Source organism: Rhincodon typus, chromosome 14 (assembly GCF_021869965.1).
Source record: "Rhincodon typus isolate 14 chromosome 14, sRhiTyp1.1, whole genome shotgun sequence".
NCBI classification, from domain to species: domain Eukaryota; kingdom Metazoa; phylum Chordata; class Chondrichthyes; order Orectolobiformes; family Rhincodontidae; genus Rhincodon; species Rhincodon typus.
The window spans coordinates 64,105,711-64,133,573 of NC_063345.1; the positions used below are offsets into that span (position 1 = coordinate 64,105,711).

The 27,863-nt window shown below is 44.6% G+C and overlaps 1 protein-coding gene across 1 annotated transcript in view; it reads right to left on the reverse strand.

The window, feature by feature from the left end:
• Nucleotides 1–14,522: 14,522 nt before the first annotated feature.
• LOC109936810 (sodium/hydrogen exchanger 2-like) overlaps nucleotides 14,523–27,863 on the reverse strand; it is a 145,645-nt gene continuing 132,304 nt past the window's right edge. The window contains exon 12 of the mRNA XM_048605134.1: nucleotides 14,523–16,718. Within this exon, the coding sequence (XP_048461091.1) occupies nucleotides 16,459–16,718 (260 nt within the window). The 3' untranslated portion in view covers nucleotides 14,523–16,458. The remainder of the gene's footprint in view (nucleotides 16,719–27,863) is intronic.

Sequence of the window (27,863 nt, forward strand, 5' to 3'; positions counted from 1 at the left end):
CTCTGATGCTGCCTGGCCTGCTGTGTTCATCCAGCTCTACACCTTGTTATCTCAGACTCCAGCATCGCAGTTCCTACTATCTCTGAGTGAGCTTTAACCCCACTGCGAAGCCTCTTCTAAGGATGCCTACGTTGAAGAAGTTACAGTCCTCCCTCCGGAAAGCTTTCCTGCTCCTCTGATGCTGCCTGGCCTGCTGTGTTCATCCAGCTCTGCACCTTGTTATCACAGATTCTTACATGCAGTCCTCCAATCCAGGAGGAAAAAGTCTTCAAGAATATTCAGAGAAAGAAGAAGCTCCGACACTTCACTGAAACTCCAACTCTTTTGAGATCCCAAAGGCTTTTGTTTAACTAAACCGAAAAAATTAAAGAAAAATCAGAAAGCCTGGTCTGTGAGAGCCGGCCACACCCAGGCTACTTTGCATTGTTCCAGCTTCAAAGAAAAAGCCCCAGGACTTCATAAATAGTTTACTTTCTTAGAGACAGCTCGGTGCCACTGCTTTACAACCTGTCTTCAAATAAACCAGGACAAAATAACCTCTTAAAGTGACAGCATCATCATAGTGTGTGTGAGAGAGTGCAAATGTGTGTGAGAGAGTATGTGTGTGAGAGTCTGTGTATGTGTGTGTGTGTTAGGATGGTCATTGTATCTCAGAGGCAGAGGCACTCACTATGAGAAACTGGAAATGAAATACATTCTCCGAGGTGAGCAGGAAGCTTTTATATAGAAACATAGAAGATCAGAACAGGAGGAGGCCATTCGGCCCTTCGAGCCTGCTCCGCCATTCATCACGATCATGGCTGATCATCCAACTCAATAGCCTAATCCTGCTTTCTCCCCATAACCTTTGATCCCATTCACCCCAAGTGCCACAGCTAGCTGCCTCTTGAATACATTCAGCTACTTCCTGTGTTAATGAATTCCACAGGCTCACCCCTCTTTGGGTGAAGAAATATCTCCTCATCTCTGTCCTAAATGGTCTATCCCGGATCTTCAGACTGTGTTATTTTGTTCTTTTTTTGGGATGTGGACATGATTGGCAGGGCCAGCATTTGTTACCCATCCCTAACTGACCTTAAACTGAGTGTTTTTTTTCAGCCATTAAGAGGGTTGTTAAAAGTCAACCGTACTATATTGAGTCTAGAGTCACATGTAGACCAGACAAGACAGATTTCTTTCCCTAAAGGATATTTTGGAAGCAGATGTTTTTTTTTTCATGACAATTGACAATGGTTTCTGAGTTATCCTGAGACTAGTAAGGTACTCGCTTTTTTTTAAAACTTCTTGTGGCTCTCACTCCTTGGTTATCAATTAAAATTTCTGTATTAATTTGTATATTCAAGTTGATTTATCTGCTAAAAAAAATCATACGTTTGCATAAAAGGACCACAGTGGATGAGATTTTCATTCTTCCAACTATCTGACATGATGTAATGGTGAGTATGTACAATAGTGTGTTATCTGTAGATGAACCAGTTAAAATTAAACAAACCAGAGATACAAATTTTACTTCAAGAGCATCTTGTAATATTGCTAATTTGACAAGAAAACCTTCTATTAGCTTATACACTGTGCAGATAATAACACTAGTCTTGGTGACTGCCTCATTAAGATAGTCTGCAAATTGCATCAAGGATACAAAGCAGTAGTAAATCAATATTTGAGGAAAGATCTGATATCAGTGTTTACGATACAAATTGACTCCATCTATACTGCCTTGGAAAGGCAATCAATTTAATCAAAGACCCCTCCTACTCCGGTTATAATCTTCTTTAACCTCTTCCGTCAGGCATAAGATCCAAAAGCGTAAACAGACATATCAACAGATTGAAGAACAGCTTCTTCCCAGCTGTTATTAGACTTCTGAATGGACCTCTCAAATTTTAAATTTAATGTTGAACTCGCTGTTTGTGCACCTTCTCTGCAGCTGCAACACTGTATTCCTTGCTCTGTTCTATTACCCTAATGCACTTTGTATGGTATGATCTGTCTGTGCTGCACACAAAACAAAACTTTTCACTGCATCTAGGTATATATGACAATAATAAATCAAATCAAATCATAGCGAACAAATTGCACAAATCCCAAAGATCTGAAAGACATGCCTGGATGCATGATATTTTTAATATGATTGTAGCGGACAAGGGTGTATTTGGATTCTGTTTTATCAGTAATCTCACAGGGTAGCGAGAGCAAATAACTCTTGAGGAAGTGAAGTGAACAATATTGAACAACATGGATCATCACCATCAGCAAAAGCTGAAGGCCTTAGTTAACACTGTCTGATAAAACATTTAAGGGATCAGAAGACAAAGGCTGAACGGTTCATAACTGTAGATGTGATTTCTTGATTGGCAAGTCTGAAGATTCTGCTGATTTATACTTCTCATTACAATATGATTTCAATATGTGCTATGCAACTAAATTTTATCACAATATTTCAATACTTCAATAAAACTCATAAAAGCACAACGATACATTTAGAAAATAAGTAAGCGGACAAAATAACAAAAAATGAAATCTAAGGTAAATATTCTTGAGAACCTCACACAGAAAATACTGGAGAAACACAGCAGATCTGGCAGCGTCTGTGGAGAGACAATTATCGTTAATGACTCGAATAAAGGTCAGCCATGGCCATATTGAATGGTAGAATAGGCTCAGAGAGCTGAATAACCTACACCTGCTCCTATTTTCCATGACTCTGATATGACTTGTCTTCAGGATTGAAACATTTTCAGTATAAAACAAGTCACTGATTGACATTAAGTCCATTGTGTATTCATGCCCTGGCAATTGTATCTCACAAAGCCTTTTCACAGTATATTAGGGACCCTATCAGCTCGCTATGCGAAAGAAATTTTGTTTTCTCATCTTACATTTGGTTGCTTTAGTGGTTCCTTTACATCTGTGTCCTCCACTTCTCAATCCTGTCAGAACAACTTCTTCATAGCTACACTGTCCAGGTCCCTCATGATTTTGAATGCATCAATCAAATCTCCTGTCAGCCTTCTTTTCCCAAAGGAAACAGGTCCCAATCTATCTTCATCACTAAAGCTCCTCATTGCCGGAAAAGTCTTCATTATGCTTTCCTGCACCCTCTTGAATGCCTTTGAATTCTTCACAAAGTGCAGCGCTCAATGAAATGGATCACGGTGAGTCAACACCATCTTCAGCATCACTCCCAGTTTTTAGTTTCTTACAGTTATTTTGATGAGTCCCGAGACTCTAGTGGTGAACGTTCCTTCCTATCCACCCCAGTTATGCCTCTCATAATCTTTTGCATCTCTGTCAGGCCTCTCTCAAACTTTGCTGCTCCAAAGAAAAAAAAATCCCAGCCAATCCAATCTTTCCTACAGAAAACATTAGCTTTGGACTTTATTTGCTTGAGGACTACTGACATTGATGCTGTTCTTGACCATGAGACGTCTGTAAGTTTATTCAAACAGAAGAACCTTCTATCTCTTAGATGTCCTTTATAGAGGATATCATTCCTGCTGAACTGGTAATTGGTCCATTACAACGCAAAGGTTAAAAGCAAAATATGGCAGATGCTGGAAATCTGAAATAAAAACAGAAAATGCTGGAGAAAATCAGCAGGTCCCATACTGAGAGACTTCATTAGGTGTATTTCAAGGCAAAATCAAGGCATTGGAGGGAGTACACAAACGTCCAAGCACCTCATTTTGCTCAACCCTTCGAGCACCATCTGCCCACATCTGGTAGAGTCTGTAGAACATACATGAACTTATCAACTGTGTCAGAAGCCATTGAATCAGAAGGAAAGCATATTACTCTCAATCATGAGTGATTGGATAAAACAAAGGAATTTACTTCAAATAAATCTTTAGCTTACAGTTGATCAGGATCAGAAGTTCTCTCCTTTACTGGTTAGGCTCTTTACTCAGTGAATGATAAGAATGTGGAACTCACTACGACACGGAGTAGTTGAGGCAGATGGCATAAATAGATGTAAAGGGAAGCTGAATATGTACACGATAAGAAAAGGAATAGAAAATTATGCTGATCCAGTGAGATGGGTTGAAAGGGACTTATAGGGATCATAAATAAGAATACAAACAATTGGGTGAAATGGCCTGTTTCTGACCTTTAAATTTAATAAAATATTATGTAATTTCATTCTGTTGCAGATTACAGGAAATTATCAATTTCAAAGGAATAGGGGCAATTTCTGTAACTCGTTTCGCAGGCCACTTCCCCAATGCATCTAAACATCAGGAACCTTACTCTGAATACAAAGGAACATGGGTAGCTCTGACAGCCCCTGATGTCTGTTGAATCTCAAATCATCTCTATCTCTATTCCATTTACCCATCTTAATTCCATTTCCATTAAGCACTTACTTAACCATGGGTAAACCAAAACTTATTTATTGCTGACATTGTTGAGATGAAAGCATAAATTGTCAACCCAACACCATTGTTGTGCCGTGCCTGCCTATAAAATCACCCAATTTTCATGTTAATGTTTTAATTGGAAATCAGTCAGATAATTTTCTTTAATGGACAGATGATTTTCAACAGTGGATTTCTGTCTAGGCAGAACATTGAAAATCTTACCTCATACTTTGGAAGGTTTATTTTGGAAGTTCTGCAGCAGTGAGCCAACCAGAGTTTGAACACAAGACTATGGTCACACAGAGATCCTAAGCAAACATTGAGGTACAGGTTAAATGGTGAGTTCAGTCAGGTAGCTAGCAGACCTTTTAATTTGATATGATCCGTTAGAGAATGGTAATAATGTAATTCACACACTCAATTATACAAGAGGGACTATTGAAGGCAGAAACGATAGTGTCTTTTGAGGAACAATGGCGAGATGGTTAATAAGTTTGCAGATGACAGCAAAATTGGTGATGTAGTGGAGAGTGAAGAAGGTTATGTCAGGGTACAAAGGGACATTGGTCAGATGGGCCAATGGGCTGAGGAATGGCAGTTGGAGTTTAATTTAGATAAATGCGAGGTGTTGCATTTTGAAAAGGCAAATCAGGGCAGGGCTTATGCACTTAATGGTAGGGTCCTGGGGAGACGTTGGGATGCAGGTTCATAGTCCCTTGAGGGTGGAGTCACACGTGAACAGGGTAGTGAAGAAGGTGTTTGATACACTTGCCTTTAATGGTCAGTGCATTGAGTGTAGGAGTTGGGAGGTCATGTTGCGGCTGTACAGGACATTGGTCAAGCCACTTTTGGTATACTGTGTTCAACTCTGGTCTCCCTGCTGTAGGAAATATGTTGTTAAATTTGACAGGGTGCAAAAAAATTTACAAGGATGTTGCCGGGGCTGGAGAGTTTGAGCCTTTGGGAGAGGCTGAATCATCTGGGGCTATTTTCCCTGGAGCATTGCAGGTTGAGGGGTAACCTTATCAGAGGTTTATGAAATTATGAGGGGCATGGATAGAGTGAATAGCCAAGGTCTTTCTCCAGGGTAGGTAATTCAAAAACTAGAGGGGATAGGTTTAAGTTGAGAGGAGAAAGATTTAAAAGGGACCTAAGGGGCAACTTTTTCACACAAAGGATGAAGCATATATGGAATGAGCTTCCAGAGGAAGTGGTAGAGGCTGGTACAATTACAACATTTAAATGGCATCTGATGGGTATATGAATAAGAAGGGTTTAGAGGGATATAGGCCAAATGCTGGCAAATGGAACTAGATGAATTTAGGATACCTGGTCAGCATGGACGAGTTGGACCAAAGGCTGTAAACTTTATGACGCTATAACTCTATCCATGAATCAGAGAAGGATGCAAGGATAGAGAGCAGAGTTCTGTGAGTTCATTTTGGATTGGTGGAAAGCCAATATTGAGACGAAGGGTAGAATCTTGTTAAGGTGTTGGGGATCTCAGTTTCTGGCTGGAAACCCATAGAGAGATATGCTATCTCTTTGCAGGAAAGGCTATTCAATTGGCCGCACACAATCAGAGACAGGAAGAAGTCCCCCAGTGATGTGATCTCAGGATCACAGTGACCCAGGTCACAAGCAAATAATGTGAGGGTTGGGGGATTTCACAGGGTGGGGATTGCAGGAAGAGGGCTCCGGAACGTGAGCAGCAAGGGCAGCAGCGGCTTTCTGCAGGCCCTCCCTGATGTCCCTACCACCGGGGGCACCATATAGGGATGGGCCTGCTTGTTGCTGAATTAATCACAGTGGTGATGGGATAAGGCCCTTAAGTGGTCATTAGTTGTCCACTTCACGGTCTCAAATGTCATTGGGTGGGTAAGGCAACCCTGGGCCTTTCCATCCTCTGCTTGATTAAGCCAGAGGTTAAAAAGGTGGCAGGTTGAGGTACATGAATTAAATATGCAGCCTGCTTCCAAGCACAGAAGCAGCAAGACCAAACAAATTGTCCGATAGGCTTGTCCGATAGGCCAAGTGGCCTCCTCAGTTGTAAGTTTCCAAATTTTGATAATAATTTGCCCTAAGTGTTTATTTCTCTCTCTCTGTAATTGAAGATCACAGTGAATTGGTACCAATTATCACGTTACTGTACAGATAATAGCACTATTTGCTATTAACTATCAAAAGCCTGTTGGACCATTAAGTAATGAAAATAGCTCATTGCTATTCACACTTTGAGAAGCAACTGAGTCTGGAAGTTTTTCAGATGAGTGCATGATGCCTCCTGGGTCCGTCTTAGACATTGTTAGCTGCATCATTCCAGAATAATGACTCTCCAGTGTTCAGGTGTTCCCATGCTGCTGTTGTTTAACAACAACAAATAGGTGGGGAGCTTCAACAAATGTAGTGGCTTTGAGAGATGATGGTTCTAGGCTGAATGCAAATAGAAAATAGCAATGGTATGTCTGCTCTAACTGTCCAAAGGCAGGTCCTTTTTGGCTCGTTCTCTGCTGATATGTCATCCTGAGTCATTTTCATTTGGTTAATTTGTGTTTGTGGAGGTTTGCCATCGCTTTTCATTCTCAGACATACGTTGCACGGGCAAGCACCAAGTCTACCTCAGCTGGAATGGGAATTCAACCCATGCTGTTGTTGTCGTTCTGAACCACACACTGACCAGACTCCTGTATAGCAGGTACAGAAAGTAACCATTTGACTGACTGTGTCCGAGCCTGCATTCTCTCTATTATTATAAAGATGTTTCTATTTCAAGAACAGAGACAATTCCCTTTGCAAGCTGAAATTGAATCTACTTCGACTGCCTTACTGGGGAGAGCATTTAATGATAGAATGAATGCAAGCGATAGACAGTATAATGTGGTAGTTCTACTTCTGCATTCTACTACATAATAAAATTAATGTGGATCAACTAAACAAACTGCATTCAGTGCAACTGGTTTTATTTAAACTGCAATCAGTTCTTAGGTAGCCTATTGCACCTAGAAAATATCAAAAAGATTTAAACACACGAACAGCAAATAAAGCTTAATAAGCTCTATTTTACTGGAGTTGTTGGTTGGTTTGCCAAGCTGGCTGGTTTTCGTGCAAACATTTTGTCCCCCTTCCAGGTGACATCTACAGTGCTGTCTAACCTCTGTTGAAGCACTGCTGTTCTGCTCTTCTTCTGAATTTATATGGTCTGGTCTGTTACGATGGGTAGTTCTGTTCCCGGTTTTACTCCGTAGTGGTGTGTAGTTGGGGTCTATTTCAACATGTTTGTTTATGGTACCAGTGGTTGAAAACCAGGCTTCCAGGAACACTCGTGCTTGTCTTTGTTTTGCTTGTCCTAGTGCTGTTACATTGTCCCTGTTAAACTGATGTCCTTCTTTGTTGGAGCAAATAGAAACGAGGGAGAGGATGTGCTGTTTTGCTGCGAGTTGGTGTTCAGGTTTCCTGCTGGTGATTTTCCTGCCCGTCTGCCTACGTATTGCTTCTCGCAGTTGCTGCATAGTATTTTGTATATCACATTTTTCCTGCTCACTGTGTCTTGACACGGCTTTGTTTGTGGACGCTGGGGTGGTTACTGTTGTAATTCGGAATTTGGTCCATGTGTGTAGCCTTTCTATATACACTGATAAGGAATTCATCGTTGTTTGTTCGTTCCACCATTGCATCTACAAACGGGAGTTGATTGTTGTTCTCCTCTTCCCTGGTGAACTTGATCCCAGTGAATATATTGTTAAAAGGTGTTTCTTCTAACTTTGCTTGTTCAATGATCACGAAAGTATGTACCTGATCCATAATGTAGGCTGGATTTGGGGGAAGGCTGTGCGTTCAAGTCTTTGCATAACTGCTTCCGCTATAAGACCAGAGGTGGCTGAACCCAACACACAGGCCACCCTACCCCATTTTAGAAACATATCAGAACTGACTACAAGACTCCTACAACCTGATAGAATAAGGATAGCACACAAACCAACAGCCGCACTTCGCCAATTACTCTCAAAGCCGAAAGACCCCATACCCATAATGAGCAGGATGAATGTGATATACAAAATACCATGCAGCAACTGCGAGAAGTAAGACGTAGGACAGATGGGCAGGTAACTTGCCACCAGGATACACGAACACCAACTCGCAGCAAAGCGGCACGACCAACTCTCCCTCATTTCTATTCACTCCGACAAAGAAGGGCATCAGTTTAACTGGAGCAACGTAACAGTACTAGGAGAAGCAAAACAAAGACAATCACGCGAATTCCTGGAAGTCTGGTTTTCAAACACAGGTGCCACAAACAAACATGTTGAAAAAGACTTCAGAGATAGTAGGAACTGCAGATGCTGGAGAATCTGAGATAACAAGGTGGAGAGCTGAATGAACACAGGAGGCCAAGCAGCATCAGAGGAGCAGGAAAGCTGACGTTTCGGGCCTAGACCTTTCTTCAGAAATGGGGGAGGGGAAGGGGGTTCTGAAATAAATAGGGAGAGAGGGGGAGGCGGATAGAAGATGGATAGGGGAGAAGATAGGTGGAGAGGAGACAGACAGGTCAAAGAGGTGGGGAAGGAGCCAGTAAAGGTGAGTGCAGGTGGGGAGTTAGGGAGGGGATAGGTCAGTCCAGGGAGGACGGACAGGTCAAGGGGGCAGGATGAGGCTAGTAGGTAAGAGATGGGGGTGGGGCTTGAGGTGGGAGGAGGGGATAGGTGGGAGGAAGGACAGGTTAGGGAGGCGGGGATGAGCTGGGCTGGTTTTGGGATGCAGTATGGGGAGGGGAGATTTTGAAGCTTGTGAAGTCCACATTGATACCATTGGGCTGCAGGGTTCCCAAGCAGAATATGAGTTGCTGTTCCTGCAACCTTAGGGTAGCATCGTTGTGGCACTGCAGGAGGTCGAGGATGGACATCTCGTCTGAGGAATGGGAGGGGGAGTTGTAATGGTTCGCGACTGGAAGGTGCAGTTATTTAGTGCGAACTGAGTGTAGGTGTTCTGCAAAGCGGTCCCCAAGACTCCGCTTGGTTTCCCCGATGTAGAGGAGGCCACATGTAGATGTCGAGGAGGTATACTGCATCCACTGTTCCCATTGTGGCCTCCTCTACATGATCCTATTAAATAGCAGAACAGGCTCGAGGGACTGTTCCAATTCGAGAGTTAGGGTCACATGAAAACAACGGCCTGTCACCACACGGAGGTAATGACAAGTGAGCTATGCGATGTACCCGCGTGCTATCAGAGCATATTGGGGGATTTGGGGGAATGCACAAGCATCATTCAGAGCCTGATTAAAGGACCTAGTGTCAAGATGAGAGGTTGCCTGTTGAGAGCTAAAGCCCTGCCCTTTCAGCCGACCCTATATAGTCTTAGCCTCCATGAACCCTACCCCATGCAACACCTCCTGTCTTCGCTTACCTCGAGCCGGGATTGGTCCATGAATCTGCAGCAGTTGCTGCCTCCCCATTGACACATCAAAGCAAAGGAGCTACCAACCCCTGCGCTTAACTGGCATCCTACTCCTGTGGAAGGTTTGTTCAGAAGCACATTATTTTGTGTTCATAGTGGGCCTTCCCCTAAAGAGGCAATGTGGATCTCATCCATGCTCTTCACCTGACAGCCGACACATATCACCCCCATTAAATTCCTGCAATGCTGTGACGTGCAAAGTCTTCAACCAGCTGATTGTATTTGCCAGAATTAGTGTGAGAATTTTCTTTAACTTACATCAGTTATGTAGTATACTGATGTATAAATATTCATATTATAATGCCAGAAGAACAAATGCACCACGTCAGTATTAGACCATAGCAAGATTGTAATAAATACACCCCAGGACCCTGGACCTTTAATTTTAATCTGGTAGTTCATAAAACAAGAGCACAGCAAATGCTCAAAGAATGAATTGTTTAATTGACGCTGACAATACATGACCTCCCTCTCATTTCAAGACACCTAAGATTAATAGAAATCAAAAAGTGCAGTTTGCTAAACCTTAACCATTTTGTTTTTCAGCCTCCACTATATCTCGGGCAAGTGGGTGCCGTTTTTATGTTGGAGTGTTTGCCAATCACTAACCTGAGATATTGCGTGCAACAAATTCCCTGACTCCCTTGCCAGAGTAGTTTTGCAGAGACAGATCCAACATCTTCTGGTGCTTTTTACCCCAGTTAAAACCGTTAACAGCACAAACCTGAACACTTTAACCTCATGAGATAACAAGAGCTGGATGAACACAGGAGGCCAAGCAGCATCAGAGGAACGGGAAGGCTGACGTTTCGGGCCCAGACCCTTCTTCAGAAATGGGGGAGGGGAAGGGGTTTCTGAAATAAATAGGGAGAGAAGGGGCGGCGGATAGAAGATGGATAGGGGAGAAGATAGGTGGAGAGGAGACAGACAGGTCAAAGAGGTGGGGAAGGAGCCAGTAAAGGTGAGTGCAGGTGGGGAGTTAGGGAGGGGATAGGTCAGTCCAGGGAGGACGGACAGGTCAAGGGGGCAGGATGAGGCTAGTAGGTAAGAGATGGGGGTGGGGCTTGAGGTGGGAGGAGGGGATAGGTGGGAGGAAGGACAGGTTAGGGAGGCGGGGACGAGCTGGGCTGGTTTTGGGATGCGGTAGGGGGAGGGGAGATTTTGAAGCTTGTGAAATCCACATTGATACCATTGGGCTGCAGGGTTCCCAAGCGGAATATGAGGTGCTGTTCCTGCAACCTTCAGGTGGCATCGTTGTGGAACTGCAGGAGACCCAGGATGGACATGTCGTCTGAGGAATGGGAGGGGGAGTTGAAATGGTTCGTGACTGGGAGGTGCAGTTGTTTAGTGCGAACCGAGCGTAGGTGTTCTGCAAAGCGGTCCCCAACCCTCCACTTGGTTTCCCCGATGTAGAGGAGGCCACAATGGGAACAGTGGATGCAGTATACCACATTGGCAGATGTGCAGGTGAACATCTGCTTGATGTGGAAAGTTTTCTTGGGGCCTGGGATCGGGGGGAAGGAGGACGTATGGGGGCAGGTGTAGCACTTCCTGCGGTTGCAGGGAAAAATGCCGGGTGTGGTGGGGCTGGAGGGGAGTGTGGAGCGGACAAGGGAGTCACAGAGAGAGTGGTCCCTCCGGAAGGCAGATAAGTGACATCACTCCGCCCACCGCCAACACCAACGTCGCTCCGCCCACCACCTCCACAGGAGACTGTAGCACCCAGCCCTGCCGAGTCTTCACCATCCCCCCATACCTTTGTCCCCCTCCACCCACACATCAACGAATACCGCTCACACTTGGACGTTGAAAAGATTTTCCGCCGCCTCCGCCTCCGCGCTTACTTCTTTAACTGTGAGCCTGACCCTGCCCCTACTGACCCCTTCTCCCGCCTCGAACACACCCCATCCTCCTGGACACCATTCCAAGGCCTCCTGCCCTCCCTCGACCTCTTCATCTCCAACTGCCGTCGCGACATCGATCGCCTCAACCTCTCCACCCCTCTCACCCACTCCAACCTCTCCCCTGCAGAATGTGCAGCCCTCCACTCCCTCCGCTCCAATCCCAACTTCACCATAAAACCCGCGGACAAGGGAGGCGCAGTTGTAGTATGGCGCACTGACCTCTACATCGCCGAGGCCAGGCGCCAACTCTCCGACACCTCCTCCTACCGCCCCCTTGATCATGACCCCACCCCTGAGCACCAAACCATCATCTCCCAAACCATCCACAACCTCATCATCTCAGGTGACCTCCCACCCACAGCCTCCAACCTCATTGTTCCCCAACCCCACACCGCCCGCTTCTATCTCCTTCCCAAAATCCACAAACCTGACTGCCCTGGTCAGCCCATTGTCCCCGCCTGCTCCTGCCCCACTGAACTTATCTCCACCTATCTCGACTCCATTTTCTCCCTCTTGGTCCAGCAACTCCCTACCTACGTCCATGATACCACCACGCCCTCCACCTCCTCCAAAACTTCCAATTCCCTGGTTCCCAACACCTCATCTTTACCATGGACGTCCAGTCCCTATACACCTGCATTCCCCATGCAGATGGCCTAAAGGCCCTCCGCTTCTTCCTGTCCCACAGGCCAGACCAGTCCGCCTCCACTGAAACCCTCATCCGCTTAGCCGAACTCGTCCTCACCCTCAACAACTTCTCTTTCAATTCCTCCCACTTCCTACAGACAAAGGGGGTAGCCATGGGTACCTGCATAGGCCCAAGCTATGCCTGCCTCTTTGTAGGTTACGTGGAACAATCCCTCTTCCGTAGCTACACTGGCCCTAAACCCCACCTCTTCCTCCGTTACATTGATGACTGTATCGGCGCTGCCTCGTGCTCCCATGAGGAGCTCGAACAGTTCATCCACTTCACCAACACATTCCACCTCAACCTTAAGTTCACCTGGACCATCTCTGATACCTCTCTCTCCTTCCTGGACCTCTCTGTTTCCAACTCTGGCAACCACCTGGAAACTGATATCCATTTCAAGCCCACCGACTCCCACGGCTACCTAGAATACACGTCCTCCCACCCACCTTCCTGTAAAAATGCCATCCCCTATTCCCAATTCCTTCGCCTCTGCTCCCAGGATAAGGCATTCCACTCCCGAACATCTCAGATGTCCTCGTTTTTCAAGGACCGCATCTTCCCCCCCTCAGTGGTCGAGAATGCCCTCGACCATGTCTCCCACATTTCCCGCAACTCATCCCTCACATCCCCTCCCCGCAATAGCAACCAAAACAGAATCCCCCTCGTTCTCACGTACCACCCCACCAACCTCTGGATCCAACGCATCATCCTCCGACACTTCCGCCATCTGCAATCTGACCCCACCACCAAAGACATTTTTCCCTCCCCACCCTTATCTGCTTTCCGGAGGGACCATTCTCTCCGTGACTCCCTTGTCCGCTCCACACTCCCCTCCAGCCCCACCACACCCGGCACTTTTCCCTGCAACCGCAGGAAGTGCTACACCTGCCCCTACACCTCCCCCCTCACCCCCAACCCAGGCCCCAAGAAGACTTTCCACATCAAGCAGATACTGTATCCGCTGTTCCCTTTGTGGCCTCCTCGAAATCGGGGAAACCAAGCGGAGGCTTGGGGACCGCTTTGCGGAACACCTACGCTCGGTTCGCACTAAACAACTGCACCTCCCAGTCGCGAACCATTTCAACTCCCCCTTCCATTCCTCAGACGACACGTTCATCCTGGGCCTCCTGCAGTGCCACAACGATGCCACCCGAAGGTTTCAGGAACAGCACCCCATATTCCGCTTGGGAACCCTGCAGCCCAATGGTATCAATGTGGACTTCACAAGCTTCAACATCTCCCCTCCCCCTACCGCATCCCAAAACCAGCCCAGCTTGTCCCCGCCTCCCTAACCTGTCCTTCCTCCCACCTATCCCCTCCTCCCACCTCAAGCCCCACCCCTATCTCCTACCTACCAGCCTCATCCTGCCCCCTTGACCTGTCCATCCTCCCTGGACTGACGTATCCCCTCCCTAACTCCCCACCTACACTCACCTTTACTGGCTCCATCCCCGCCTCTTTGACCTGTCTGTCTCCTCTCCACCTATCTTCTCCTCTATCCATCTTCTATCCGCCTCCCCCTCTCTCCCTATTTATTTCAGAACCCCCTTCCCCTCCCCCATTTCTGAAGAAGGGTCTCGGCCTGAAACGTCAGCTTTCCTGCTCCTCTGATGCTGCTTGGCCTGCTGTATTCATCCAGCTCTTGTTATCTCAGATTCTCCAGCATCTGCAGTTCCTACTATCTCTGAAACAACTTTAACTTCATGGACTGGTACTCCTGTCCCAGTGATAAGTGCATCCTGCTCACCTGCTTTTTACCTGTTTTTGGTGGATTTTCTTGGCTCGAGAAGCATTTGGTCTACCTGCAACCCCATACTGAAGACTTTCTCTCATTGTGACATAGTTTATTGGGCTTTCAATACCTACAAATGTGGCTAATAATTGCACTGGCCTATTGTCTGGCACTTAATACATAACTGCACGTTTCCCAGCAGCATCATCAACTGCCTCTTTGACTAATATTCTTCTTCTCCAGTCCTCTCACCCTTACTTTACAATCTTTTGCTGTTTTGATATTTTTATACTGAACTCTTGATGTGCAGTTCTTTTTAAAGTATCAACCAGTCTCAGTAAATTATGCAATTAGAGCCGGACCCCACAGAATCACTGCAAATGTTTCATTGCTAAATCACAATGCTGGTTGATTCGAATTTTTATTTTCCATAACAACAAAATGGAATTGCAGCCAATTATTGGGTATATGTACAATACATACAATTACATGGTGCATCAGCTATATGTACAGAGCAGATACAGTATAACACTTGATACATTATATATAATACATACAGTTACTTTGTAACACATTGTACATGAGATGATATAAAATCTTCTGATGTTGTGGTGCCCATCAAATAGCACTGCTTATTTCCAAATTGAATGTACTTATCTCTCTCCGACACTTCTTTCAACATGTGAATCCTTGATGACAGAAGACGTCTCTGAAGTGGAGAAGCAGTGCTTAGTAGACAGAGAACAGCAACACAAATGTGAGATGTGGATATAATAGATGTCTGGGAGTAATTTAGAAACTCCCAGGGTTTTTCAGTCCCACGGTGCTCATGACATTATTAAAGTGCTTAATGTCTCATGCTTATAATATTGTAGCTTTTCAGACAGATTGAAATATAATCACTTCACTTTAGGAAATTAATAATCCGCTTATTATATGTGATTATTACTCAATAGCCTCTTACGCATCTGGATGAGTAAAGATATTTTCAGCACTATTTACGCAATTCCCTTAAATGCCTACAGGGTTTCAAGCAGTGTCAGGTGAGCTAATGATGGCTAATTATACAGTATATTTTCGATAGTAACTGTACATGGTGTTTGGATGCAATATCTGCCCTGATGACCACTGCAAGAGAATTTGCTTTGTACTATAATGATGACTTTAAACTACATACAGGAGCTTACAAAGTCCAAAGAGACATTGGTACCGATTTTAATACAGTTACTCCGTATTTCGTAAATGTGTGAACAGCGCCGGGAAAAAAAAAAGCAGGCATTAATTTTTTTTCTGAAGAGGGGTCTAGGCCCAAAACGTCAGCTTTCCTGCTCCTCTAATGCTGCTTGGCCTGCTGTGATCATCCAGCTCTACACCTTGTTATCTCAGATTCTCCAGCATCTGCAGTTCCTACTATCTCTGAGGCATTAATGTTGCGCAGCTTTCCTGTCACCAACAGCCATTCCTAGAAAACAGTCTTTTGACCTAGTATTTTGAAAGTGATATTTGACATAATTGTGTACAAGAAGTTTGTTTGATCATTGAAATAACGCTATATTACAAAAATGAAGAGAAATGCATTCCCAAGGTTGTACGACAAAATGAGCCTATTGCACTGTCAAAAGGCCCTATTCCTGCAGGTTGGATTCTGCTGGCCTGCCAGGTGTCAACCGTCCTTCAACTGTTTAAAGTGGGATTTGATCTTGGAGATGGTGGAACTTGTTGTATGTGTAGAGATTGAGTAAACTTGAATCTGTATTCTCCAGAGTTTTGATGAGTGAGAGCTGATCTAATTGATATTTTCGCAGTTCTTACAGGGTGTGACAGAGTGGATGTAGATATGGGGTGTTTCCCCTGGCCGGTGAGCCTATAAACAAGGAGCACAGTCTCAGAATAAGGATTAGGTCATTTAAGACAGAGATGAGGAGGAATTTCTTCACAGAGGCTGGTAAATCTTTGGAATTACAGCCCCTAGAGGTCGTAGAAACTTAATCAATGAGCATGATAGTGACATCAGTGTATATGGGGATATCAAGGGAAAGTGTTGTTGAAGTTCATTTAGCTATTATCAAATTGAATGGCAGCCATGTTTGAATGGCCTATTCCTGCTCCAATGTTCTAATAATCAATATGGTACCTGAAAATCTCATATAGAGCGTGGCTTCAGTGTTAAGATGACTGTTGAGTGCTGAATATTTCACATCGTCTGTCACAACAATTTTCAATTTTTCTTTTTGTTCTGGATATTCTACATTGGATCTGTGACAAATTGCTTCAAAGAATTAATGGAGGTGCATTCGACTTTCTCACACCCACTGCCTGTTATAATCCATTTTCGATTGTATCCTGAGAAGCGAACCTTAGCTTTAATTTGTTCATAGGTCTTTTGTTTTCGGTGTTATTTTTAATTTCATCCTCTCCCTTTTGATTTATATCTGTTTCATTCGAACTCTGTAAGTCTTCTGGCTCTTCTTCATTAATCCATTCTGTCCTGTGAGGTTGCTGAGGAGTGACAGACATGGACTTGGGCAGCTTTGGAGATTGGTTTTCTGCATTGTTTTTGGCGCCTCCATATCCTCCAACTGCACAAAAGAAATACAAAAGACACCCTAATATCTTCGCACAACAGAATTCCCACAGAAATCTTCCATTGCAATTGCCAAGTGTAGTTAGTTATCAGGTAGATGAAAGTCCCAATAATAAATGTTTCAATGGTATAGCCAATGTCATAGAAGTGGATCATTGTCTGAGAGGTATCCCTTGGGCTCATAAAATTCCTCTCTCAGAATGTGTAGGGAGAGCGCTGAGAAGCTAGAAAGTCTACCTACTCCACCAAATAGAAAAGGATGTCAGACATGGATATTGGAACAAGGATATTCCTTGTCAAAAAAAGGTCAAAAAAAAAGACACTGGGACATTGTCACCCTTACTAAGTCCTGTCATGCTGGTAAAGTGCATCAGGAGGGGCACAAGAGAAAGCTCTGTTTCCCCTGCTGGATTTTAGACAGCAAGTTACCAGAAAAAACAAAGACCTGGATATTTATTACAGCTAGTTATGTGGGACAGTGGGGGGAGGCAGAATTCCAGATGACAAGCTGCTGAGGCCACCTCATTGAATGTTTTTAAGGCAAAGATAGATAGATATTTGAATTGTAAAGGAATTTAGGATTATGGTGGGTGAGCAGAGCTGAGTGCACGAGAAGATCAGCCATGATCTTATTGAATGGCTCAGCAGGCTCGAGGGGCCACATGTCTTACTCTTGCTCCTATTTCTTGTGTTCTTATGTGTCTGGGTTTTCCTGAATGCTCGATGGTTTTAACTGTATAGCATGTGCTTTCTCTCTGTTACAGGATCACCATGTAGACATCAGCCTACTTGAAAAGCTGCATTATTAGTTGGACAGGGAACATTCCAGAACAAGTCATGGGGAAGACCTGGGCGGGGGGGGGGGGAGCAGTGGGGGTTTGGCAGGTTGGGGCTTTGACCTTGGAGGCACAACCCATCCCACTTTGTGTGGGTTTTGAAGTGGGGTGGTGGGTGTGACCAAACCCATTAACCTACTGTGCGTTTGAATATGGGGCATCTAATCATCGATTTAATGGCTGTCTACTCTTAGAAACAATGACATTTTACATAGAGTCATACAGCACAGAGATAGGCCCTTCGGCCCAAAGGGGTCCATGCCGACTAAAATGTCGATTCACACTAACCCCATTTCCCTGAATTTGGCCTTTGTCCTTCTAAACATTTCCTATCCATGTATTTATCCAAATGCCTTTGAAACATTGTTGATGTACCTGCCTCAAGCACTTCCACTGGTAGCTCATTCCAAATGCGTACCATCCTCTGTGTAAGAAAGTTGTCCCTCAGATTCCCATGTACTCTTTCCCCTCTTACCTTAAACTGATGCCCTCTCGTCCCTGATACCCCAACCCTCAGAAAAACAATGAGTGCATTCACCCTATCCATGCTTCTCATGATCTTATACACTTCCATAAGATCCCTACTCAGTCTCCTACACTCTAAAGAAGAAAGTCCCAGCTTGTCAAACTCTTCCGATACCTCAGTCCTTTGAGTCCTGGCAACATCTTTGTAAATTTCTCCTGCACTCTGTCCAGTTTAATAACATCCTTCCTATAGGAAGGTGACCAAATCTGAACACAACACTCCGAGTGTGGCCTCACCAACGTCCTATACAACTGCAACATAACTTCCCAACTTCTATACTCAATGCCCTGACTGATGAACGCTAGTGTGCCAAAAGTCTTCTTCACTGCCCTGACTTCCTGTGACTCCACTTTCAGAGAACCGTGCACCTGAACTCCAAGGTTCCGCTGTTCTACTGCACCCCTTTAAGGCCCTACCATTCACTGTGAAACTCCTACCTTGATTTGACTTTCCAAAATGCAACACCTCACACTTATCTTTCTTAAACTCCATTCGCCATTTTTCGGTCACTTCCCCTGCTGATCAAGATCCTGCTGCAATTTCTGATAACCATCATCACTGTCCACGATATCACCTATTTTAGTGTCATCCACAAACTTACTTACAATGCCTTGTACATTTTCATCTGAATCATTGATATAGATAACAAACAGCAATGGGCCCAGCACCAACCCGAGGCACACCACTAGTCACAGGCCTCCAGTCCGACAAACATCCTTCCACTATTACTCTCTGCTTCCTACCATCAAGCCAATTGTGTACTCAATTTGCCAGCTTTCCCTGGATTCCATGCAATCTGACCTTCCAGAGCAGCCTACCATGCAGAACCTTATTAAAAGCCTTACTGAAATCTACATGGACTATGTCTACCACCCTGCCCTCATCAACCTTCCTGGTCACTTCATCAAAGAACTCTGACAAATTTGTGAGGCATGATCTCTCACGCACAAAGGCACGCTGACTACTCCTAATTAAACCTTGTCTTTCCAAATGCATGTATATCTCATCCCTCAGAATCTTCTCAAGTAACTTACCTACCACAGATGTTAGGCTTACTGATCTATACTTCCCAGGTTTTTCTTAGCAGCCCTTCTTGAATAAGGGTACAACATTCGCTACCCTCCAGTCTTCTGTGACCTCAGCCGTGGCTAATGTGGCTAACATGGGGAGGGGTTGTGCTGGGTGGTGGTGTGCTGAAGGTGCGAATGGGCTGTCTGATGATGGCAACATGGTGTGGAGGGGGGGTGTGGGAGATGTAGGTGAAGTTTGAGGCAGGAGGAAGCATACTTTCTGGTCCACAGGAAGTGCTGAAAAGCAATTCCCCCTTCCCCAGAGCTCTCCTCACTACCCTTCAAACTGTCAGCTTTCTTCGAGTCTGGAAAGCGTATGAAATGAGAAATTTCTACGCTCTTTAACATACTTAACACGTCAGTCGTGACAAAAGAGAGGGTTTGCTGCCAGCCCTCAATGAGGTCAGAGACTTTCACCATTTCATCTCTTCTCTATATCCAGTGCCACACACTCATCCACATTCACATCCTCAATGCTGAGAGACTCATGGGAAAAATTAGACCCAGCTCCAGATTTGGTACAGACATAGCTGAGTCTTGTTGAATTGACCTACTCGTAGGATTGTTGCTATGGCAACAGGATTTGGTATCATTCATATTTGGGAATTACTGCCTGCAATAATAAGGTCACTGGAAAAATGGAGTGTTGTAGAAGGCTTTGAAAAGTGCATTCCTTCTCTTAGTTTTGGGTGTTTAGTGTAGTTTTGTGTAGCTGTTCATTTCCATGTTAGGGTTAGGGTTCGATAGGGTTAGGGTTAGATATGATAGGATTAGGGTTAAGTTTAGGGTTAGACATGAATCAGGGTTAGGGTTAGACATGAATCATCCTGTCATATAGGATGGAGTTTAATCCATCATGCATTTGCCATCTCTTTGAAAGGACTATCACAGGAAGCGGCAGCTCTTTCTACTTAATTTTGCCAGTGTAGGTACAATGTCTCTGTACACAGTGAAGTGAGGTGTAGGCTAATTGGTTATTGAATATAGTCATGATAGAGATCAATAGGTTTTTGTGCACCAAGGTAATTAAACGATTTGATGACACTGTTGTGATATTGAACTCGGAATCAAAGTGGAAGATCAGCCATGGTTGCACTGAATGTTGGAGCAGACTTCAAAGTCCACAGAGACCGCTCCTGTTCCAATATCTTATGTTCTTATTTGTAGCCTATGTAACTATGTGTGTAGTGCACTGTTACACGTGGGGTGTGAACCTCTGTACAGGTTGTGTGCTTACAGATAAGTTCTTTAGTTCTTTGGTCCAGTGTCTGATGTTCCTGGAACTGAACTAGCTACCAGAAGTTCAAATTGCAACAGGGCAAGTTATGAAAATGAATTCAATTACTCTTCGGTCAGGAAAATTGATAATGCATGCTGTCAAACTGTCATTAAAATCTGACCAGTTTATGAATATTCATCAAGGGAGGAAATCCTTGAGCTCTGTGCATTTTTAGTGTCACCGTTGACTCGTAATGAAGGACTGTCAGGAATGTGGATTTGAGGTCACAATCAGATCAACCATGATCTTACTGAATGGTGGAACAGGCTCAAGGGGCTGAATGGTCTACTATTAGTATGTTTGTACAATATTTTCTAAATTGCCAATCAGACCATCAGCCAGATAAAGGATGATTATGTCAGATATATCAGCTAATATCTTAGACTCCTCTATCACCTCTGAAAGCCTTCAACATTGACTCCAAGCCTCTGATCATACCAAAGGCAATATCTCACTGCTCTACTTTCCCCTGACAAGGCACCACTTTAAGGAAGCACTGAAACAAACATGCTCTGTAGCTGGATGAATAAAGAACATTTCATTTCTCCTGGTTAAGGGCAATCTGCTTGAACAGTGAAGAGGAAGCAAGAATAAAGCTGTATGCTGATTAAGTTTTACTTATTCATAAGATGCGGGCATCACTGGAAGTGCTAACATTTATTGCCCATCCCTGACTGCCCAGAGGACAGTTAAGAGTCAGCCTCATTGCTGTGGGTCTGGAGTTCCATGTCAGGCCAGATCATGTAAGGATGGTAGATTTCCCTCCCTGATGGTCAATAGGAAACCACATACTTTTTTAAACTGGTTTTCTGATGCCTGGACTTCTGTTGTTTTTGTAGCAGGTTCATATCGCAGAAAATCAGCACTGTTTCAAAATATGGACAAGAACCATATACATTTTAAAGTTTTGGAAAAGATTTGTAGCTCGGGTCGTGGATGAGGTTGTAGACATGCTCGACGAGCCGGTGGGTTTGGTTGCAAACGTTTCGTCACTAACATCATCAGTGCGCCTCCGGTTTCTGTCCTGCTTGTTATTTATATGCCTTGGTTTGCTGGGGTGGTTGGTTTTACTTCTGGTTTGTATACAGGGTGTAATTCAGTTTGTTTGTTGATGGAGTTCTGGTTGGAATGCCAGGCCTCCAGGAATTCCCTGGCGTGTCTCTGTTTGTCTTGTGCGATTATCGACATGTTGTCCCAGTTGAATTCGTATCCCTCGTAGCCCGTGTGTAGTGAGACAAGCGCCACTAAGAGACACGACCAATTCTCACTTGTCTCACTACACACGTACAATGAGGGACAGGAACTCGACTGGGACAACACGTTGATAATTGCACAAGCGAAACAGAGACACACCAGGGAATTCCCGGAGGTGTGGCATTCCAACCGGAACTCCATCAACAAACACATTGAACAGGACTGGATACACTGAGAAACAAAACTGGAATTAATGCCAACCACCCCAGCAAACCAAAGCATATAAACAACAAGTGGGACAGGACACCTACGTTTCAGCGGAGGTGCACTGACAATGTTACCTAGCAGAGTGACGAAACGTTTGCGTCCAAACCCACCATTCAGCCAGCACGTCTACAACCTCAACCATATACATATTGGGCTACAGATGTACTTGCTATTCTGTTTTGAATGATTCCATCACACTTACGTGATTCTAAGTTAAGGTGTGCTTGAGACACTAAATGGGTTCGTGAAAGGCAGCTCATGTTTAACTAATGTACTGGAATTCTTTGAGGACATTATGAGCACAGTGGACAATGGGGAACTGTAGATGTGGTATTTGGATTTCCAGAAGGCATGTGATAAGGTGCCACACAAAAGGCTGCTAGTCAAGATAAAGGTGCATGGCATTATGGGTAATGTATTAGCATGGACAGAGGATTAATTAACTAATAGAACACAAAGAGTGGGGATAAATGGGTGTTTTTCTGGTTGGAGGTCAGTGGCTAGTGGTGTGCCTCAGGGATCAGTGTTAGGAACACAATTAGTTACAATTTGCATACATGATTTAGAGGTGAAGACTTAGTGCATGTGTCAAAGTTTGCACATGACACTAAAATGAGCGGTACAGCAAAGCGTGCAGAGGACACTGAAAGCCAGCAGAGGGATATAGATAGGCTAAGTGAGTGGCCAAGGGTCTGGCAGATGGGAGTACAATATTAATAAGTGTGAGGTCATCCATTTTGGTGGGAATAACAGCAAAATGGACTATTATTTAAATGGTGAAAAATTGCAGTTGCTGCTGTGCAGAGGGACCTGGGTGTCCTTGTGCATGAATCAGGAAAAGCTGGTTTGCAGGCACAGCAGGTCATTAAGCAGGCTAATGGAATTTTGTTCTTCATTGTTAGAGGGATGGAGTTTAAAAACAGGGAGGCTATGCTGCAGCTGGTGAGGCCACACCTGGAGTACTGTGTACAGTTTTGGTCTCTTTATTTGAGAAAGGAATGGAGTGGGTGCAGAGGAGGTTCACTAGGTTGATTCCGGAGTTGAAAGGGTTGATTTATGAGGCGAGATTGAGTAGACTGGGATGATTGGAATTTAGAAGAATGAGAGGCGGATCTTAAAGAAACATATAAAATTATGAAGGGATCAGATAATATAGAAGCAAGGTGGTTGTTTCCACTGGCAGGTGAAACTAGAACTAGGTGGCATTGCCTCAAAATAAGGGGGAGCAGATTTAGGAATGAGCAGAGGAGGAACTTCTTCCCCCAAAGAGTTGTGAATCTATGGAATTCCCTGCCCAGTGAAGCAGTTGAGACTTCCTCACTGAATGTTTTTAAGGCAAAGATAGATAGATTTTTGAACAGTAAAGGAATTAAGGGTCAAGGAGAGTGGGCAGGTAAGTGGAACTGAGTCCATGAAAATGATCAGCCATGATCTTATTGAATAACAGAGCAGGCTTGAGGGGCCAGTTGGCCTACTTCTGCTCCTATTTCTTATGTTCTTATGAGATAAAGTGTCAGAGTTGACATAAGAAGAAATACATCCTACCACAGGAAGTGGAATAAAATGTCTGAGACTCACGATTATGACTTTCTTTTGAGATAAAGGGAGTAATTTGAACTGACCTTGCCAAACAGGAACCTCACAGAATAATATGGAAAGCTGGTTTAACAGCTCCACCCAATATTACTTGGAGACTTCAGTAGTGAATAGACCCAAGCTTACACCAATCTTGTCAGTCACCTGAACAGCAGTATCATGTACTCAGTAATTACTTAGGCTGCTGCAGGTATCTCATTAGAGCTGTGGTCAGCTGCATTTCTTCAAATATCACTGAGCTAGCACATGCAACTGTTCCAGAATACAAATTTCATTGATTCATGATCAATCTTGAGACTTGCCTTTGTGGGCTAAACAGTATGATAGTTGCCTGGGAAATGAGCACTCTCTTGCTCAACTTAAGGTAGTTGGTTGCAAATGCACTGACGTCTAGTGACTAAGATCCTTTCTGATTCACGTATGTGATGATCACTTTGAAATCATCGCATAAAGGCATTGGATGACAACCTATAACTCAGCTTTCGACCTCCAGAAGTGGTGCCACTTGGTCATAGTGCAAAGTTTTTGCAGGTTGAAATGATTGAGGAAGTATTGTTTGGAAATTTCTATGCCTATCAATTTCCGAACTTCATGATTCACTTAGTGGGCAGTGTAGGTGATTTAAGCCACTGGCAGCTGTGATTGGACAGTGCAGAGTTCTAGTCCATTCATAATTCGAGCACTATATCATGTTCAGTTCATTGAGACACAAGGGAGTCTTTCAAGTTTATTTTCTTCATCCAAGCCTACATTTTATGCCCATCTTGATTGCTGTTGAGAAGGTGAACCTCCTTTTGAACTGCAGCGGTCTGTCTGGTAAAGGTGCACATGGGGAGGGACTTCCAGGATTTTGACTCAATGATCGTGGTAGAAGTGTCATACAGTTCCAAGTGAGGATAGCATGTGGCCGGGGGGGGAACTGGTTGGTGGTGTTTATTACCATGTCTCTGCGCTTGTTTTTTGAGGTGGTAGATATTGCAGGTGTAGATGATGTTTTGAAAACAAATTTTGAATACAGACACCATTAGGCAGTGAAAAAAATGCTGAATACTTATAATGGTGGATTAGGTGATGAGGAAGTGGGCTGTTTTGGGCTGAATGATTTTGAATTTCTTGAGTGTTGGTGGAGCTGCACTCATCTAGGCAAGTGGAGAACATTCCATTGTATTTCTCACTTGTGCCTTGTGAATGACAGTCAAGTTTTTTTGGGAGATAGGAGAGGAATTACTTCCCACAAAATTCCCAGCCTCTGACCTGCTCTTGTAACCACATTATTTCTGTGGCTGGCCCAGTTAAAAATCTGGTCAATGGTGACCTCAGGATGTTGATGGTGAGAGATTCAGCAATGGTAATGCCATTGAAAGTCAAGGGGAGGTGGTTAGGCTCTCTTGATGGACACAGTTATTGCCTGTCATAATAAGGATGTGAATGTTATCTACCACTTATCAGCATAGCCTGAATGTTGCCCAGGTTTTGCTCCATGCATCCACGGACTCCTTTATTATTAGAGGAGTCATGAGTGGAAGTGAACACTACAGACGGTCTACATGCCCAATTCTGACTTTATGATAGATGGAAGGTCATTCGTAAAGGAGCTGAAAACGGTTGGGCCTAGAACATGAACTGGAGTGACTCTTCTTCCATTATGACCAGTAACATGACCATTTTCTTCGCATCCCGTATGCTGGAGTGATTGCAGAGAAAAGGAATGTGGCTAATTTTTTTTTTAATGTCAAAACCTGATGCGGAAAGACTGGAAGCACATAAACTTCTGTGAAGTGATCTTCCTGCACGATAGTAAATAGTACAGTAAAGGTTAATCTTGAAAATGTATTTACACCATGATAAATTAAGTTTATATATAATGCAAGATGATACACTTGAATTGGGAAAATAGAAACGTCAGTTACACGCAGGAAAATTGGAATCTAATGGGGTGAAAGAACAAAAGGATCTAAGAATAAGCTTGAACAAATCAGTAAAAGCAGCATTGCAGGTCAGCGAAGTAATTAAAAACACATTAATTTCTCTGCTTTAGGAGAATTCTAAAGGAGTGAGATTAGGGTAAAGTTGGTCAGAACCTTGATCAGGGGCTATGTTTAAAATGCAATGCCTAGTTCTGGTCTCCATACACCAAAAAGGTATAGAATTCATAGAGAAGATGCAAAAAGGATTCACGAGGCTGTTAGCAAAACTGGGAGATTACAGACATCACGAATAATTGAATAGCTCAGTGATTTTCCCTTGGAAACTGCGAGGTGACCTGACCTGTGTTTTCAACGTTACGACCAGAAGTTACAGAAAATCCAACATAGAAATGAGGAAATGTGGGCAGCACAGTGGCTCAGCGGTTAGCACTGCTGCCTCACAGCATCTCGGACTTGGGTTTGATTCCAGCCTCGGGTCACTGTCTGTGTGGAGTTTGCACATTCTCCCCGTGTCTGCGTGGGTTTCCTCTGGCTGCTCTGGTTTCCTCCCACAGTTCAAGGATGTGCAGGTTAGGTGGATTGGCCATGCAAAATTGTCTGATAGTGTCCAGGAATGTGCAGGCTAGGCATGGGAAAAGCAGGGTTAGAGGGATAGCAGTAGGGGGTGTGGGTCTGGGTGGGATGCTGTTTGGAGGGAGTGTGTAATGTCAATGGGATGAATAGCCTGTTTCCACACTGTAGGGATTCTATGAAAGTGTTTTTGTGCTCGGAGAATGGTGAGGATGTGAGCCAGGGTGACCAAATCTGAGGGGAAGAAGTACAGGTTCTGGAGCAGGCGTGGGAATGGAAGGGGGTGGTACGGTTTCAAAGCTGCACTTAGGATTGAGACTATAACCAGGCTGCTGCCGTGGGCTTGGACAAGACAGCACAAGACACAAACTCTAACCAGTAACCCATCAAAGTTAAACCCCTTCACATAGGGGAGTGATTGCCAGTGACCCCTCACTGCAGCGTGGGCTCAGGCCTGTCTTTGTGCAGGCAGAAACTAATCCAGGACAAATGAGATCTCAGGAAGCCCAGACAGAGGTCAGAGAGCCAAATCTCAGGACAGTCCCAGAAAATCCCAGGATGGTCAGTCACCCTGATGTAACCATTACAGGAAATGGTTGAGGAAAACATCTTTAGATGAGTGGGTGAGAGAAAATAAAATATGCTGAAAGACTGAGACAAGGTACAAAACTGGGAGGCACGTTGAGTAAAATGTCTCTGTGTCTTTTACAACGTGGGTTGAAATTTCCCCAGAATTGGCCAATTGTCAGTTGTGGGGAGTTTCATGGAGGGCTTCTCTCTCTGTGAGCTCTAAGGGTGTTATCTCACACAATCTCCGCTTCTCTCCCACACTCACCCAGTGTTGGAAGTGCTTACTGTTGCCTAGTTTTCTGAGGACCCGGTGCCACCTTTAAATCCAACCTGTGCACCCATGTCAAGAATAGCCTTTCACAGTTCCGGTGCGAGAAGAATCAGGAAAGAGATAGCTGATTGAGGAAAATTGACAGCCTGCTTGGCCTGGATGCCCTGGTGGATAGAGTGATGCAGAGGAGGGCTGTGCCCTTTCCTCAGGACTGCCAGAGGAGACCATGCCACCAAACCCAGCCGACCAGGTCAGTATGATATCCAAGGTCCAGAAGAATGCCCGGTAAAGCCGGAAGAGTGTTAATGACCTTCTGTGCTCTGCAAGGGTAATGCCACCATCTTCTCCCTGCTGCCTCACGTACACCCTAACTCTGCAACAGTGCACGCCTCTCATAAGGCTCAGGCTGTACCATTTCCATTACTGCATGCAGCATCTAGTTTCAATGGCTTTCATCCACAACACCCCTCCCCCTAACCCCTCCCCAAACTCCGAAGCCTTCTTGTCCTTTGTGCTTCCTTCTAACTCATTTAGGACACCTCACCGTCATTCCTGCTGGCACTAACAGCTATGCCAGACACAGCCACTGCACACACACACACACACAGACCTGCATCCCATTGTTGTTGCCATTGGTGTGACGCAAGTGAATCTGACCTCAATCCAGATGCCCCCCTCTTCACAAGGAGACTAGGTGGTTCCAGTAGGCATCCTGGCAGAGGAGGAATGACATGCAAGCCCCTGAAAAGTCTCCTGTCAGGAAACACCAGAAGTTGTTCTGGCCCTCCTAGCTCCCACACTCAGTCCTGTGGGAGTTCAAGCTGAGGAAGATGAGCCCAAATCTGGCTCGGACACACTCAGCACGTCTGGCTCCTCTTGTGATAAATGTCAGCAGGTTCACCCAGCCGAAACTCCCAGGCTGACAGGCTCCATGATAACAAGGTGTGGAGCTGGATGAACACTGCAGGCCAAGCAGCATCAGAGGAGCAGGAAGGCTGATGTTTCGGGCCTAGACCCTTCTTCAGAAAAGAAA